The sequence below is a fragment of the Papio anubis genome, chromosome 6, assembly GCF_008728515.1.
Source record: "Papio anubis isolate 15944 chromosome 6, Panubis1.0, whole genome shotgun sequence".
Taxonomy (NCBI): domain Eukaryota; kingdom Metazoa; phylum Chordata; class Mammalia; order Primates; family Cercopithecidae; genus Papio; species Papio anubis.
The window spans coordinates 92220490-92239523 of NC_044981.1; the positions used below are offsets into that span (position 1 = coordinate 92220490).

A 19034-nucleotide genomic window follows, 5' to 3' on the forward strand; every position below is an offset into this window, starting at 1 on the left:
TGTCAGTGGCTAGGAGAAGTGTTTTGAGCATTTTTTAAAAGAAGTTTGACTTTTATGACCAGAAATATGCCATAGGAACTTAACTCTTGTTTTTATGAATTAGCCTATGGTAAAATTGAAACTGCCTTTGCAAATAATATGACAGCAAGAGAAATTTGTGGTGGCTGACTCCATCTTGCTTCTAGTCTCACGGGCTGGCTGGACTCACTTATTCCTAGGTGTAGGCCCAGCTAACCATAGGAAGAATTTAGCTAAAGTCTAACTTTTAAGCAAGGATCATAATTGCCACTCACTAAAACTGACGCTTCCTTGTTCAGGGACTGAAACTACCTTTTGTAAGACTAATGAAAGCCCACAAAACTAGGATTGTGAGAGGGGCCTGAATTCTGCAAAGAGGTAAGCCTAACTTGCCTTTCTATAATCGTTTACTGCACTGCAGTAAATGTATCACCACAAGGTGATCACAAGATTTGTGACTTCCCCAGTTGTTCCCATAGATAACATCACTATTATAGAACCTAAGATTGATCTTTTGAGATGTTTTTCAGTCCTTTGTATTCTGGTGACCAATTGACTCCACCAGGATCCATGACTCATGACTCAGCCAGGCCTATGGCCCCCACCCAGAGACTGTCCCAGCACATAATGACTGTTTTCCACAACCCTGTGATTTCATCCTCAACCAATCAGCAGCACCCATTCCCTGGTCCCTTGCCTGCCAACTTATCCATGAAAACCCTAGCCTCTAAGTTCTTGGGGAGGCTGATTTGAGTAATAAACTCCTGTCCTCTCACTTGGCTAGCTTTACATTAACTAAACTCTTTGTCTACCACAATACTGCTGTCTCAGTGAATTAGTTTTGTCTGTGCAGCATGCAAGAAGACCCCATCAGGTGATTACAAATTTGATTCATTATACATTGTTTCCAAGAATCTATCAACAATGTTATGTGAGAACTTACTTTATTTACTTCCATATTTCTCAGTAACATGCTTATGTTACCAATCTTGGTTTTTGATGTTTGAGTTGCTTGGTTTCCCATGAAAAAAGATGAAAATTTAGCTTTCTTGCCAGGCGTGTTGGCTCATGCCTGTAATCCCAGCACTTTGGGAGGCTGAGGGAGGAGGATCACTTGAGGCCAGGAGTTTAAGATCAGCTTGGCCAACATGGCGAAACCCTGTTTGTACTAAAAATACAAAAATTAGCTGGGTGTGGTGGCACATTACTGTAATCCAAGCTACTCAGGAGGCTGAGGCAGGAGAATTGCTTGAACCTGAGAGGTAGAGGTTGCAGTGAGCCAAGATTGCACCACTGCACTCCAGCCTGGGCAACAGAGTGACACTCCGTCTCAAAAAAGAAAAAAAAGAAAGACAATTTAGTTTTCTTCATTCATTCCCTAAAATCACCCCATCATACATACAGGCTTCCCATCCCTCCATTCTCTGAATTAGTTACGCTGATACTTTGGTCGGATCATTATTTCATTTTTATATGATTATGACAATGTAAAGGTTATTTATATAATCAAAATATGATTACTTTTCCTTTCCTGCACTACTTTTGTTTTTCATTAATAGTTGTCTTTTTTTTTTTTTTTAAAACTTAGGTTTTTTATTGTTATCAACAATTCAATCCTCAAACTCTCCTCTAGCTGTAAATTGGTAGAAACCACGTTAGCTTTTCTGTCTGTTTCACCTGGTCAGTCTCTCTGGATCTTTCTGAACTCCTCCAGTTTGCCTGTTTTTAATAATTGCAGTTTGGGAACTTCCTTCACTATCACCCAAGAATTCCTATCATCTCTCTCTTGTGTTGAATCCTTGGTCTCCTGAATCACATGTCTTCCTTTTCTCAATATATACTCCCTTGTTTAGGTGGAAAAAATCCTTTAAATAACTTCCTGGGAAACAATGCCTGGGAGATAATTGCTCGTACTTTGCAAGTCTGGAAACATGTTTATTCTATTTTTAGACTTTAAAAAATTGATAATTTGTTTGGATATGGAAGACTACAGTGGAAAAAATTGTTTTAGTTTTCTTTCCTTCATTTTTTTTTTTTTTTTTTTGCTTAGATAATTCTCTGTTCTTTTTAAAATTTTTGTGATGCTTGGGTATTCACTCATATTAAAGAGAAAAAAAAGCTGGCTGGAAGCTCTGAGCACATGGGCAGGCTTATTATGTAGCGATTACCCCATAAAGTGATCTGGTTGAGCCATTTATTTGAGAAACCTATGATGTCAGACTTCTTAGGTTTGGTGATGGCTTAGTTATATTCCCCAGAGAGTAATCTTCTAATTTCCCTGGGTGATATAAACCTAGCTGCTGGCATTCTGGAAGCTGAATGGAACATGAAAGCTTAGGGGCTCCACGTTTTCTGTGTAAACTTTCCCTTTCTTTGTTTTTCAGATGGCACCTCCTCCCTCCACTGAACCTGGCATTCCTCAGTCTAGAGATACTTATGTTTTCTCCAGAGAGCAAATATCCATTCTGTCACTGGGATGAGACGGACAGTAACCATGTAGTGCAGATTAGGGGAAGGGACCTAGGAGTTCAAACTGCTTTTTAAATAGATTTTTTTTCTCCTAGTTTTTCTATTGTCAACTGTCTTAGCCAGTTTGGGCTGTTATAACAATAACAAACTACCATAGACTGGGTAGCTTAAAAAACAAACATATTTCTCACAATTCTGAAGCCTAGAAAGTCAAAGATCAAGATGCTGGCAGATTCAATGTCTGGGGAAGACCTGCTTCCTAGTTTCCAGATGACCATCTTCTTGTTGTATTCACACATTGTGGAGAAAAGAGAGAAGAAGCAATCTCTTTTTTTTTTTTTTTTTTTTTTTTTGAGACGGAGTCTCACTCTGTGGGGCAGGCTGGAGTGCAGTGGCGCCATCTGGGTTCACTGGAAGCTCCGCCTCCCGGGTTCACGCCATTCTCCTGCCTCAGCCTTCCCAGTAGCTGGGACTACAGGCGCCCGCCACCACGCCCGGCTAATTTTTTGTATTTTTAGTAGAGATGGGGTTTCACCGTGTTAGCCAAGATGGTCTCGATCTCCTGACCTCTTGATCCGCCCACCTCGGCCTCCCAAAGTGCTGGGATTACAGGCGTGAGCCACCACGCCCGGCCTTGTCTCTTCTTATAATAGCACTGATCCCGTCATGAGTGCTCCACTGTCATTACCCAGTTACCTCCCAAAGGCTCCACCTCCCAATACCATCACATTGGATATGAGTTGGAACACTTGAATTTTGGGGGAGAGACATTAAGTCCATAGCATGAACCTCATGCTCATACCATTGGTTCCTGAGTCTTTTAGATATATATTCCTTGATGCAAATTGAGTTTTTTCTTTGAATTGCCCATTGCCAGACTGGAATTCGCCTTTCTTATCTCCTGCTGAGTCAGTTATTATGCATCCATCTGTTCTGTTCTCTATCTTCAATAAGTTTTATGTTTTAAATTTCTTCTGTTGTTCTCTTTGATCTTGGGAGTTTATTGTTGTTTTTTCATCTCTTTACCATGGTTTTAGTGCGGTTATTTCCTCAAGAGAAAGATGAAAAAAATGTTTTAAATTAACGGTTCCTTAAATCAGGGTATGTGTTGCATTCAGTGCAAACATTTGAATGGATATGTGTTCAATCTGCCATTTTTAACCAGAATCCTTTTGGTAAGTGTATTAGTCCATTTTTACACTGCTGATAAAGACATACCCGAGGCCAGGCATGGCAGCTCATGCCTGTAATCCCAGCACTTTGGGAGGCCGAGGCAGGTGGATCACCTGAGGTCAGGAGTTTAGGACCAGCCTGGCCAACATGGTGAAACCCCATCTCTACTAAAAATATAAAAATTAGCTAGGCATGGTGGTGGGAGTCTATAATCCCAGCTACTCAGGAGACTGAGGCAGGAGAATTGCTTGAACCTGGGAGGCAGAGGTTGCAGTGAGCCAAGATTGTGCCACTGCACTCCAATCTGGGCAACAGAGCAAGACTCTATCTCAGACAACAACAACAACAAGAAATATAACCCCCCAAAAATTGTCTGGGCAATTTACAAAAGACAGAGGTTTATTGGACTTACAGTTCCATGTCACATGGCTGGTGAGGCCTCACAATCATAGTGGAAGGTGAAAGGCACATCTCATATGGTGGCAGACAAGCAAAGAGAGCTTGTGCTGGGAATCCCCCCTTTTTAAAACCATCAGATCTCATGAGACTTACTGTCACAAGAACAGCATGGGAAAGACCTGCCGCCGTGATTCAATTACCTCTCAGTGGGTCCTTCCCACAACACTTGGGAATTCAAGATGAGATTTGGATGGGGAAACAGCTAAACCATATCAGTAAGTTTCCTTTTTATAATGCTTTCACTAATTAGGAAATTGAGGTGTGGAGAAATGTAGTAACTTCATGAAGGTCACATAAGCACTATTGAAGCCAGAATATAAACCTCTTCCTCCAACAGTCTTCTTCCAGAACCCTCTCTTCTTACCTGTATACTATGCTGCATCTCCAGGTAGTACAAGTTTCTCATTTTACGAAAGTATAGCTTGGAGGTCTCCATATCTTTCAGTGTGTGGTGCTTCTCATTTGGAAAGCTTTCTCCTTTCTCTCCATCCTTTAGTGCTCCCCTACTTGGTCTTTACCCAGTATTCTAAACCACATGCCTCTCCTTTGGTAGGATAATGTGGTGCAGCAGAATGTAAGAGCTGGAGTCTCAGCTTCAGCAGCTGCCAGTTTTACCTTAAGCATTTCAGCTTGCTGAGCCTCTGCTTTTTCTTCTGAGAAAAAAGCTCATTTAATTCTTACAATGCTCGATAGTTGTAAGAATTAAGTGTAATAGCCCGTGTGCATACATAGGCCTAGCCCGTATGTAGGCACTTAAAAAACAGTGTTTCCCCAGTTCTAATGTTTCTTGCAGATGTAAGAAGCACATCAGGTTTTTCGAGGCAAAAAATAGTAGCACATTAAGGTATATAGTGATTTAAAATACAACTCCAATTCTAGACATTTTAAAATGAGGAAAATGTGTACATCTCTCGAAAGAAGAAAAGCAGAATGTCTTATACTGTTAGGGTAACTGCAAATGTGGATGTTATGCCTTTGATTATAAGCTCTTTGATTTATGCCAAAGATTATAAGCTCTTTGAAGACAGAGACTATTTTTAATCTTTTTATGTCATTCCTGATATCTAGTTCAGTGATTAATGGAAATGTATTAAGTGCTTAGCACATATTTGATGAATGAACAGTCTATATATTAAAATTCAAAAGTAAGAGCATTTCTGTATTTGAAAATGGAGTCTGGATTACATCTAGATCATAAATTTGGGAACTAAATCGCATATTTTCTATTTGCTAGAAGGCAAAAATTAATCACTGGAGAATGGTCATTTGCTATTGGATTAAGAACTTTTTAATATAGGACTTTCTAATTAAGTAAAATAATTACATATATGTAGCATGTTGATTTTGTCATATTATAAAGTAATATTTATCATAAAAATAATTTCTATACTAGCAAAACACTCAAGATCTACATTTTGTCATCTGTAAAGATGAAGATGAATAATTTAATTTAATTTTAACTGGTGTGAAAGCTTTAAGAAATTCCTCAATAAAAAATTTTTCATAGCAATATTTTTAAAAAGCACCTCAGGATGTTATAATTGCAGGTTAGGTTATTTTGACAAGACTGTGTAACCGATCCATGCATTTTATGTTTCTATTCATAGAGGAGTGATGGAGCTAAAAATTAAATTAAAATAAGAGCTGAAAAGGCGTGTGCTAATGTGACTGGAAGAACTTACACATTATATTTTAGTTTGGTTCCCAAGGTCTCCAGCTGTATTCATGAGGGTGACTAGATATCTTATCCTTATTCTTATGTAAAGAAACTTTTAATATTTAGTGTAACATTATTTTAGGGAATAAATTTCATAATACAAACTAAAACATCATGATTCAATATATGCAAATAATCTGTCGTGCTCCTCATTTTTAAAACAGAATTACATTGTACTTTTACTTTATCTGCTTTGGAGGATTTTGTAAGAATAATGGTAATCCTTGAGGATTTAAAACAGTGAGCAAGATAGATGTGGGTCCTGCCCATATAGACAGGATGACCAGATAATTTATCATCCAAACTGGGAAACAAAAGAGAACAAATGGGATGTGATTAGTAAATTGCACTGGGACAATATGCAAAACGTAACCATTCCAGAATGAATGATCACCACACTTAAAGAACTTATTATCTAGGGAAGGGTTACGGGTAGAAATGAAACTAGAGCAGTAGATCCCTCGCCCCAACAAGTAATAATATAGAGTGCTGATTATGCTGTGAGTGGGGATCTATAGGTACTACTGGATCGTATAGGACAGTAATTAACTGTGACCTGGGAGGATCAGGGAGGGCTTCCCAGAGGAGGTGACATCTGAAACCTGCAGGATGAATAGGGGTTAACCAGGCAAAAAGGAATGGTAGAAAGTTCTAAACAGTGAAGATGACAGTTACTGGTACCCTGAGGGGAGAGAACAGTTGAGTGTGATGAGTATGTCTGTATGACTGTAACCAGAAGAAGAAGGATCAAGTGGTAAAACACAAGGCTGGAAGTGTTGGCAGGGGTACTATTTTAAGAAGTTCGACTTTATCACAACAACTTTAAGCAGGGCAGTGAGATGATCAAGTGGGCCAAGAGCTATTGCCTGTATTCATTTGACCATCATGTATCCAGTTATCTTGGCTAGAACTGGACCTTCACATCTCTCAGCACATGGAGTTAGTCAGTGTTTCCCCTTCCCTCTGTGGGTAGATCCAGCAGCAGGACTGCACTGGAAAGAATTCAGAAAGGGTCATGTCTGACAGACTAGTGGGTTACCCATGGAAGGTAGCTTGGTAGAAGGAGTGCTGAGGGAAAAAAAATCTCCCTAAGTTATACAGAAGGCATGCAGGTGCACACACAGCTTGGCCTCAGGGATGGAGTGTTGGGAGGTGATGGTGCTTCAAGCACATAGCTATGTGTCTACACTTTGGACCCTCATCCCTCTCTGCTTGGGCCCCCACAGTACTTATGAAAGGTGGAAGGGAGTGTTCTGGTAAAACAAGCAAACTCTATGCCTGGATGTTGAAAGCAACTTCCCAGAGGAAATTTCCTGCAAGAGTGGTGGGGTTTAGTGCCTAGAGAAAGAGGAACACTGATTGGAAAGTGAAAGCTGGGGGCCAGATGCTCCGAGAGGACAGTAGTGGAGAGGCCACTGTCTCAGGCCCCAGGAGGCCTCCACCATCATGGATTGCTCAGCATGCCTGTGGTCCAGCTTTGTCTGAGCACAACACAGACCATCCCAGATCTGGAGGTAGTGTGGTCTGCAGGCCTGGCACAGCCTCTGAGCCATAATAGCTTAGAAGAGACTGGCAAGGGGCTGCCATAACCAAGTACCACAGACTGGGTGACAACAACACAAATTTATTTTCTCACAATTCTGGCGGCTACAAGTCTGAGATCAAGGTGTTAACAGGGTGAGTTTCTTCTGAGGCCTCTCTCCTTGGCTTGCAGATGCTGCCTTCTCCCTGTGTCCTTCTGCCCGGTCTTTCCGTTGTATTATTTTCCTCTCTTCTTTTTTTATTTTATTTTATTTTTCATTAATTAATTAATTAATTTTATTTTATTAAGTTCCATTTTATATTTTTCTTTACATTCCAGGTTTATTTTATACTCTTCTTATTACCATATTTACTTTGTGCTACCATCGCTCATCCAGCACCCATCCTTTCGTCATTTTACATCCGTTATAACTCCCAATGCAATCCCTCCCCTCCCTCCCCCCCTCCCCTCCCATTGATAGGCCCCAGTGTGTGATGTTCCCTTCCCGAGGTCAAGTGGTCTCATTTGTTCAGTTCCACCTATGAGTGAGAACATCACGATTATTTGGTTTTTCTGTTCTTGTGATAGTTTGCTAAGAATGATGGTTTCCAGCTGCATCCATGTCCTACAAGGACACAAACATCCTTTTATGGCTGCATAGTATTCCATGGTGTATATGTGCCACATTTTCTTTCTTTTTTTAATGTAAAACATTTTATTTTCTACAAAGAGCGATGGAAATCCTCAGTGTATCACGCATTATGGAGAAGACAGAGTTAAAGGCTTCTGTGTGGGTTTCAGCTTTCTCATCTGTAAGAAGCTAGGTGTCTGTAAACTTGAGGATTTTTAGATAGGAGTTATTAATATCTGGTATTTGTTATGCATTCCTGATGCTTTTCATAATTTTTAGTCTGTGATATGCTCCCCACTGCCTCCCAAAGAGCAGTCATTAGAGGCCAGAGTTTATTTTTATTTATTTATTTATTTTTGAGACAGAGTCTGCGGCTCTGTCGCCCAGGCTGGAGTGCAGTGGCGGATCTCCAGCTCGCATGCTCGGGCCCAGCCATTCTCCTGCCTCAGCCTCAGTAGCTGGGACCACGGCGCCCGCCCACCTCGCCGGCTAAGTTTTTCATATTTTTTAGTAGAGCGGGGTTTCACCGTGTCAGCCAGGATAGTCTCGATCTCTGACACCATTGATCCAGCCCATCTCGGCCTCCCAAAGTGCTGGGATTACAGGCTTGAGCCACAGCGCCCAGCGAGCCAGGGGATTTATTAACTTTGGAGTACATTTTTGGAAACTGAATTTTTGATCTCCCAGGCTCAAGTGATTCTCCTGCCTCTTTTTTTTTTTTTTTTTTTTTTTAATTATACTTTGAGTTCTAGGGTACATGTGCATAACATGCAGGTTTGTTATGTGTGTATACTTGTGCCATGTTGGTGTGCTGCAACCATCAGCTTCGTCAGCACCCATCAGCTTGTCATTTTACATCAGGTATAACTCCCAGTGTAATCCCTCCCCCTCCCCCCTCCCCATGATAGGCCCCGGTGTGTGATGTTCCCCTTCCTGAGTCAAGTGATCTCATTGTTCGAAGTTCCACCTATAGAGTGAGAACATCACGGTGTTTGGTTTCTGTTCTTGTGATAGTTTTGCTTTAAGAATGATGGTTTCCAGCTGCATCCATGTCCTACAAGGGACACAAACTCATCCTTTTTATGGCTGCATAGTATTCCATGGTGTATATGTGCCACATTTTCTTAATCAGTCTGTCACTGATGGACATTTGGGTTGATTCCAAGTCTTTGCTATTGTGAATAGTGCATAATAAACATGCGTGTGCATGTGTCTTTATAGCAGCATGATTTATAATCCTTTGGGTATATACCCAGTAATGGGATGGCTGGGTCATATAGCATCTAGTTCTAGATCCTTGAGGAATGCATGCATACTGTTTTCCATAATGGTTGAACTAGTTTGCAATCCACCAACAGTGTAAAGTGTTCCTATTTCTCCACATCCTCTCCAGCACCTGTTGTTTCCTGACTTTTTAATGATTGCCTTTAACTGGTGTGAGATGGGTATCATTGTGGTTTGAGTTGCATTTCTCTGATGGCCAGTGATGATGAGCATTTTTTCACCATGTGTTTGTTGGCTGTATGAATGTCTTATTTGAGAAATGTCTGTTCATATCCTTTACTGCTTTAAGTTCATATGGAACCAAAAATGAGCCCGCATCTCAAGACAATCCTAAGTCCAAAGAAGAAGCTGGAGCATCCGCAGCTACCTGACTTCAACTATACTACAAGGCTACAGTAACCAAAACAGCATGGTACTGGTACCAAAACAGAGATACAGACCAATGGAACAAGAACAGAGTCCTCAGAAATAATACCACACATCTACAGCCATCTGATCTTTGACAAACCTAGAGAAACAAAAATGGGAAGATTCCTATTTAATAAATGGTGCTGGGAAAATTGGCTAGCCGTAAGTAGAAAGCTGAAACTGGATCCTTTCACCTCTCCTTATATGAAAATTAATTCAAGATGGATTAGAGACTTAAATGTTAGACCCTAAAACCATAAAAACCCTAGAGGAAAACCTAGAGTAGTACCATTCAGGACATAGGCATGGACAAGGCTTCATGTCTAAAACACCACAAAAGCAACGGCAGCAAAAGCCAAAAATTGACAAATGGGATCTAATTAAACTAAGAGCTTCTGCACAGCAAAACTACCATCAGAGTGAACAGGCAGCCTACAGAATGGGAATTTTGCAATCTACTCATCTGACAAAGGGCTAATATCCAGAACCTACAAAGAACTCAAACAAATTTACAAGAAAAAAACAAACAGCCCCATCAAAAAATGTTTTCATCTCTTCTTAGAAGGATGTCAGTCATTTTGGGTTACAGCCCACCCAGTAACCTTTTAACCTCGATTATCTCTTTAAAGGCCAAATCTCCAACACAGTCACATACTGAGGTATTGGAAGCTTCAACACATCAATTTCGGGGGGACACAATTCAGCCCACATCAGGGCCTCCTTGAGAGACACCAGCATGCGGTGGTTGCAGGTTCTGATCCTTGGCCTTTGGTTTCTGTGGATCAGGAAGGCCTAGGAACATTTGAATCATCTTCAAAACAAGGCCAAGTCTGTTATGGTCCTATTTTTCACTTCTAGTGACAGAGGTATTACCTTACATAGTCAGTGTGCATCTTAGATTGTTGGAAACCTCCTTTGTACTGATTCAAAGTTGCCTTAACTCACCTGTCCTGGTACTAGGTGCCTGAGGCTGTTGGTCTTTGGTCTCTTTAGCACTTCAGGGTATAACCGTGTCCTGGAATAGGTTCCCTTTTTTACTATTAGGTGTGGTTAAGGGTATGGACTCTGGAGTCAGTCTGTTGGATTTGAAGCCTGATTTCACTATTCATTACTTGTGTGTCTTTCAGTAAATTCCTTGACCTCATTATGCCTTGTTAGCCAGATCCAAACAGAATGGGGATAGTAAATAAGGTAAGGAAAAGTGTCCACTGTGCTGGACACTTATTAAGTGTTTAATTAAGGTCCTATCATCTTCATCATTGTTATAGCCATCACCATTGTTTCCTTTTAACAAGACACTGAGAAAGGTCTGCTCTGCCACTCACATGAATACCTGTGCAGGAGGAGAAGGACTAGCATTTTCCCTGTTCTTACTGAACAATTCTTGTTTACCATACTTTTCCTGGTCGTCTTCCCATAACTTGTCTTTCCCATGTAGAAGCCCAAAACCCCTTTACCTTTGATTATCCTAAGATCGTATGTAAGGCCAAGTTCTAACCACTCCTTTGAATTACTCATCACTGGGGGCTCCCACATGTATGTATGTTGAACATGTTAATAATAATTTGTTTTTCTCTTTAAAAATTATAAGGTATTATTGGAGTATTACACTCAAACATTTTTAAACAAATATGTGATAATAGCAAGAATAAATTAGTGTTGGCAAAAAGTGTCAAACTCTGTAAAATATTTTGAAGGGATTTATTCTGAGCCAAATATGAGTGACCAGTGGCCCCTGACACAGCCCTCAGGAGATCCTGAGAACATGTGCCCAAGGTGTTCAGGATACAGCTTGGTTTTATACATTTTAGGGAGACATAAGACATCAGTCAATACATGTAAGATGTACATTGGTTTGGTCTGGAAAGGTACGACAGCTGGAAGCGGGGGCTTCTGGGTCATAGGTAGATTCAAAGATTTTCTGATTGGCATTTGGTTGAAAGGGTTTAATTATTGTCCAAAGGACTAGAATCAACAGAAAGGAATGTCTGGGTTAAGGTAAGGGGTTGTGGAGACCAAGGTTCTCATTACACAGAAGTAGTCCCCAGGTAGAGGCTTCAGAAAGAATACATTGTAAGTCAGTTGTCTCCTGGATCAGGAAAAAAATGAAGGGTAAGGAAGGGGATTCTCTTCAGACTGTAGATTTTTGTCCACAAGAGTCAGCTTTGGAGGACTGTTTCAAGATATGGCAAAGAAAATGTATTTGGGGTTAAAATATTTTGATGTCTTTCTTTATCTGCCATGTGATGTTATGCCAGCATCAGGTTGGAAAGCAAGCCACATTATATAGGGTTAAATAAAACCCCTTGGATGAGACTTTATGGTTTGTAGGGCATGACTCCCCATACCCCTTTAGATAGTAATTTGGGCAAGAGAAGAAAAAGGTCAGAGTTGAGTTCTTCACCAGTCTCTTATATGTTGGTAAGATTGGTATGCATCCACATAATTAAGGTAGCTTAATTTTTAGTATCTTATGTTTATTGATTATATTAAACTAACTTAGCTTGTCCTTCTTTCTTTGTATGTCATCAAGACCTATAGGACACTTACTTTTTTCCTCCCCGTTTTGTTACTGGCCAGGCTTGTTCTGCCTGTATGCAGCAAGCCAATCACTGTGGTGATCTATAGGACACTTACTTTTTTCCTCCCCGTTTTGTTACTGGCCAGGCTTGTTCTCCCTGTATGCAGCAAGCCAATCACTGTGGTGACAGTTTTTGCAAAAAAGAAAAGATTTTATTCACAAGGCTTCAATGTGCAGGGCCAGGGAAATAAATCTCAGATACACATCTCTGAAAATAGGGCTTGGAGGTATGTGTGTGACAGAAAGTGGGGTGGTCTAAAGTATAGGGAAAGATGATTGGTGAGTCAGAAAGGTGAGGTAATTAGGGCTTCTGCACAAGGGTAATTAAGCTGTATGGTTCTTCATAGGATATATGTGCAGAAAATGGTGGCACTAGTGTAATCTGATAATGGAGTTTTTGGCTCTCTGATATCAAGAAGTTCCCTCTTCAGGTAGCTGTTGCAGGCCCAACCTGTGCAACCAACTTGTGAAGGTCTCATCTGGCTTGAACTAGACAAAAGCTGCCCCCTAGTTTCTGAAAAATAACTATAAGCACCGTTACTACCGTGACCCATAGTCAGAGATGTTACCCATAAGGTAGCGAGTGGGAGTTTAGTTATGTATTGTTCAGTCATGTGACTTGCTAGTGGGGGTTTTAAGATCAACTAGAAGTAAGTAATTAAAAGCTAGCCAGCTAGTTTGGAGGGCTTAATCATGTTTCACTTGCTCACTATTACTGTTTAATAATATATTTATTTTGTCTGTGTAAATATATTTTCAAGTTTGACTTAAAAAAAAACCCAAGTGAGACTCTACCAACTTTGAAACATTTTAATAAAAATAAAGACTATAAAGAGGTTAGATCCCATCAATCCTATGTACCAGATTATATTTGAAGAGACTTACCAGAAATGGAGGACATTCCACTAATGAACATTTCCTAAGGGTGAGGGTGGTAAATAATTTCAATTATGTGAAAAAATCTCTATATTTTAAGAAATGTTTGCTGTGTTTCTGGGGGTAAATGCCCAGCTTCCTCTGGAGAGCTTGGAGAGGGGGGTCTGAGTCTTCACCAGCTATAAAGTTGTCTTGAGAACAGTCCTTGAAGGATTGCTGCTATACACATTTTTGGTATTACAAACACTAGTATTTGGCATACGAACTACATTACCAAAAAGTGAAACAAAAGAAAACATTCAGAGATTCCTGTCACTGGATCAAATCACTACATGATTCATATTTGTATTCTATAACAAAAGAAGACACACAATGATGTTTACTATGACCCTGTGATGTGTCAGCCGTTGCACTAGGTACGCTACATACACTATAAGCCCTGTGATAAGGTAGTATTATCTGTATTTTTAGAAAATGAAGAAATTGAGTCTTGGAAAAGGTAAGAAACTAGCCTAGCCTAGTTGCACATCGATATGTACAAACAGCTTCATTTTGTAAAATGTGTGTTTTATTTTTGTTTGCAAGCTGGATTTATTTGGTTGTATTTTTAATCACAAAGACTGAAATTTGTGGTACTAGTCTTTTGGGGGTCATTTCTCACTTTAAGTTACTACAGTAGCTGAACTTTTACACTGTTAAATGAAAACCACGATGCCTGTTGTAGGGGAGGGGGTAAAATCTTCTTTCCTCTATCCATCTTAGATTTTTCAGCAGGGCCTCTATATTTTTAGACCACCAAAGACAGATTAGCAAGAGAAAAACAAACAGAAATTTATTTCCATGTTCATCACAGATACACATGGGAGCACCCAGTGATGACTAACCTAAAGGAGTAGTTAGAACTTGGCCTGACATATGATCTTAGAATAATCAAAGGAAAAGGGATTTGGGGCTTCTGGATGGGAAAGACAGGTTACAGAAAGATGACCAGGAAAAGTACTGTAAACAAGAATTTTTCAGTAAGATTTATTGTGCAGATTGAAGTCAGTACCTTCTCCATTGATAAGAGTTAGGAGTCCTCCTCTTCCTGGTCCAGGAAAGGAAGAGACCTTTTACGAAAAGAAATTATGAAAATGTTCTTTATAAATGTAAATTTTCTTTACAAAAGGACAACGGTACCCTGTGTTTAGAGCTATTCCTGCATCTGCTGGTTCTCAGTGGCTTTTAGGTCAAAATGATCCATGTGCTAAGAAGGCATATTTTGGGGTGGCTATTCTGGTACCCTCCATGCCTTGTTTTTTTATAGTAGTTATGCAATAGAGGCAAATCCCTTCCTCCTTCCTGGGTTCATTAAGCTGAACCGAAAGGCTGATGGCTACTTAAAATTTTAACATGTTTTCTTAACTATTTTTATATATTCCTTGTCTTTAAGTGTTTAGTAAAATCAATAAATTGTCTGTTCACCAAAATAATATTTTCATTATTCAGTAGTTGACCACAAAGCTCCTGAGGACATACCCAAGGACAGGGCCTACTTGAAAAAGAGCTCAGAGGAGTCTGTCTAGAGTTTGGTCTAGAAGAGAATCTTTGTCATGCCAATGGCTCAGAAGATTGTAGATGGTCACAGTTGAAAGAGATCTCAAAGGTGATCACTCTTAAGTGACAGAAAAAGAGTCATCTCATTTGCTTCCAGCCCCACATAGCACTCCTTTGGGATTTGTGATAAATGCAGTTCTGTCTCTGAGAGTGTGTGAGAGCCCTAAATGTTGGCTACCTGGAGAGCAACTCTGGCCTTTCTTCATATTGCTCTGCTTCCTAATGCTCCACTCAGCTGCCTCAGCTCTGATCATTTCTGTATTCTGAGGAGGGGAACTGCAGGAGACTGGCCTGGATCTCCCTGGGCTGTGGGAGGGAAACAGCCTCGGGCTAATCTACGTACTAGGCATGGGAAAAAGTGCAAGGAAGTGGGAAGAGGGAGAAGAGGTGTCTGGCTGGAGCTTACAAGTAGCCATGTTGTTCACTCTACTTATGGTGAGGGAAACTTTTTATAAAAACAAATGTATTTGCTAACAAATTTTAATTCAGTATATATATATCCAATATATAAATATAGAGAACATAGGGAATAATAAATAGTAAATAATATGTAGTAAAAATAGTAAATAATAAACCTTTTCCAGTGGTGATTAATCCTTAACTCATTTTAACTCACCTTTTGAAAAAAATAATTTCAACTTTTATTTTGGATTTAGCAGGTACATGTGTAGGTTTGTTACATGAGTATATTGCATGATGCTGAGGTTTGGGGTATGGATGATCCCGTCACCCGGGTAATGAGCATACTACCTAACGGGTAGTTTTTTAGCCCATGTCCCCAGCCTCCTTCTATTTGTCCCCAATGTTTGTGGTTCCTGTCTTTATGCCTAGGGATACTCAATGTTTAACTCACTTATAAGTGAGAAGAACATGTGGTATTTGTTTTTCTGTTCCTGTGTTAATTCGTTTTGGATAATGGCTTTCAGTTGTATCCATGTTGCTGCAAAGGACAAGATTTTCTTCTTTTTTGTGGCTATAAATACACAGTGTTCCATGGTGTATATATACCACATTTTTTAAATCCGGTCTACCACTGGTGGGCACCTAGTTAATTCACCTTTAAAATGGTGTCCAGTTTCCTAAGCTTTGTAGTATATAGTGGCTTATAATTCAACAATTTTAGAAAACACCTGATTTAATGAGTTGGTCTCCAAACGATAAATGTCTGTAAAAGAAAATTTCATCTATCTTATTATTTTTAATGATCATGTTTGAAATGAAACATATCAAGTTAGATGTGCCATTTAATTTGAGATTATTTTAACTTTAGGATTTTTGTTCTCCATTCAGTTGTTGGGAGTGTTTTAAAAACATTGGACTTTCAGAAAGATTAAGGTGTTACACCTCCCTGTAGTAATAAATATTCTTTGCAGCTTTAAAGCTCAAGTGTCCATGCCTGTTGGAGTTTGTGTTAGGCGACAAAAGACTGGAGTTTATAACCTAGTTTCTGAAAGGACATTGTAGCAACATTAGGTTGCTAAGCAAGTCTCTTGGCTAATTAAACAACGTGCCTTGAATTACTGTGACTGCCCATGCTGCTCAGTCATAATGGGGCAATTAAAAATGACACTCACTTTTAGGTTCGTTAAGACTTAAATTAGAAATAAATGAAAGTAGAGACATACTATTTTTAATAATTAAAGAAAAGAAGAAACAAAAATATAGTTGTATGAAAAATATTCAAAGCAACCCAGCAACCTAATGTTCAATAAAATGGAATAGTTAACCAACGATGGTATGCTATGTGAAGTATTGTGCGGTCATACCAATTGAGGGTTTGTATACAATATAACAAATATTGTATTTCGGTCAGATTGTAAATCGTAGCTCTCTCTTTTATACAAATCAGCAGAAATAGGCACAGCTTAACCTTTTCCTTTCATAAGCATTTTCATCCTGTTACTGCTTTTCAAAATAAAATTGAGACAGAAGGAAGCCTATTTAACTTATCCAGATTCTAATTAATTTAGCCACTTGGGTGCATTAGAAAATGGGAGCTAGAACCTCTACTGAGGGTTGTAAAGTGTAGTCATGGACCAGGACCAAGACTATTCAAATAATTTATTTTTCTAGTCAGAGTTACTCCAATGATGAAAAGCAAAGACGAGGAATGGAGGCAGGGACTAAATGAGTAAGCGTGCTTGAATAGCCAAGGAGCAGTTTCAAGCCTGACAACTGCATCCTGTTATATATTTCAATTATGCAATATCGAAGCCTCTATAAGAATCCATTTTTCATTTCCTACTAATTTTTATCTTCTCTATGTTATTTTTTCCACCTACTTTTCAGAAATCTGCTTCTTGAGTAGAAAATTGTATTTCTATAGACACTTAGCCATGAGGTACTTGATTTTAATTCCACTAATCATATTTGGAAGGAAAATGAAATCTCTATAAATGACAAGTCAACTAGTATTTGTGGTTTAGATTTGTGGTTTATCAAATCTTAGTTTTTTCCTTTGGCCATCCCATCTGGTGTTTTAATTTTTACTTTAACACTTAATTACTATTGTTGATTCTCAAACATATTTTACTTCCTAGTCCTTGAAGCTTCAATAAAGTGAAAAAACTTTAATGTCCAGAACAATTACTTGTTTGTTAAAGGAGCATTGTGTCAGAATGTTTTATGTGGACAGTAAAACTCTCCAAGCTGCCTCCCTGGAATTCAAAAGCTTTAGCATCAGGAAGACCTAAAGTGTGCTTTTCTGCATTTAGCTCAATGCACCCTTTTCTCTTGTCTTTTTATTCAGCTGGAATGCTTGCTGATTCCTCTGCACACTTCTAAGGCTGAGAACCTGAGGAACCCAGCTGGAAAATGCCGTCTGAACGCTGCCTCAGGTATGTCCTGCAGGATGTGTCCTTGCATGCTGTAGTGAGCCCTGAAATAAGTGCATTGCACGTTGCAGGATCAAGCACAGAGCAGAGACTTAATGCATATTTAAAGGAATCAACAAACTAGTCAGAGCTTTTGTGAATTTACTATGGTAGCACAAGGACTAACTGCTGTGACCTAGTTATTTGTCAAACCTAAACATGTTTCCTGATTCTTTGAATCATACTGCTTTTTAATATTTTTTTCTTATTTAGGATGCTTCCTTCAGACAAAGGTATGCTACTATAAAGGTATATGACATAAAAAAGAATAAAAAAATTATACATACGTGTGTGTGTGTATATATATATATATAGAGAGAGAGAGAGAGAGAGCCTCCTTTAAGGCAATCACTTTGGGGAGTACAATGCTTATTCTCAAAATGCTCACAACTTTTCCTTTTAATAATTCATTTATTTAATAGATATTAATTGAGCCAAGTACTCTGTTTGGTGCTGAGGACACAGCTATGAATAAAACAGATAAGGTTCCTTCCCTCTTAAAATGTATATTCTATGGGGGAAACAGTCATTAAACAAATAAGCACACCAGTAACGATGCAAAAATAATTGTGAAAGTGCTCTGAAGGAAAAGTACAGGATAGATAGAGCAAGAAAATGCCTTCCTGAGACAGGCTGTATACCTGAGATTTGAAGGGGGGCATACCCTGAGGCTGGAAGGAGCTTGGCACATTCCAGAAACTGAGGGGCAGCCAATGAGAAAATGCATGGCATTCATTTGAATAGTCTCACTGGAGGTAAATCTGCATCATCCTCTGAGGGAACAGTCAAAATACCTTCAGAGCAAATAATAAGAAAGATGATAAACCTGGGGAATACATTTTTCTTAAGAATTGGGTGTTTGTTAAGTAATGAGACCAGTTTCTTTCCATGACTCTGAAGCTATTAGAGGTGATTTGTTCCAGAAATGTGTTGAGAACTGGTGACATTGCTGTAACAGGTGTAACGCCTCTGCACTCCCCATGTGAGTCTTTTGCTCTCAATCAGTGATTCTCAATGGTGGATGATTTCACCACCAGGGTACTTTGTGCAATATCTGACAATGTTTTTGGATGTCACTGGGACTGTGGATACAATTGGCATCTACTGGGTAGAGGCCAGGAATCATTTTAAACATCTTGCAATGCATAGGGCAACCCCCTACAGCAAAAAAACATCTAGCCCAAAATGTCAGTAATACTGAGGCTGAGAAACCCTGCTCTAGACCTGGCATCCAACCAATACAGCACATGGAGACCATGGTGTCTGTCTGCCACCACCTCAGCCAAGCTATTTATTCCTGGCTACCAGGATCAGTGTGCATACTTAAAATAAGTTTTTACTTTTAAGTCTGCCATCCCATTCTTATTAATCAACTCCCATTCCACGGTCATCTGTCTTCCACAGTGCAATCATCTCTATAATGTTGT

At 39.4% G+C, this 19034-nt stretch overlaps 1 protein-coding gene across 11 annotated transcripts in view; it reads left to right on the forward strand.

The window, feature by feature from the left end:
• KLHL32 (kelch like family member 32) overlaps positions 1-19034 on the forward strand; it is a 214905-nt gene that overhangs the window by 27441 nt on the left and 168430 nt on the right. For all 11 annotated transcript variants that reach the window (XR_004184570.1, XR_001901981.2, XM_021936810.2 and 8 more), the window contains one exon: positions 17484-17571. Coding sequence is in view for 8 of the 11 variants with exons in the window: in XM_021936810.2 (XP_021792502.1) it covers positions 17549-17571 (23 nt within the window). In the remaining 3 variants the exon portion in view is untranslated. The remainder of the gene's footprint in view (positions 1-17483; positions 17572-19034) is intronic.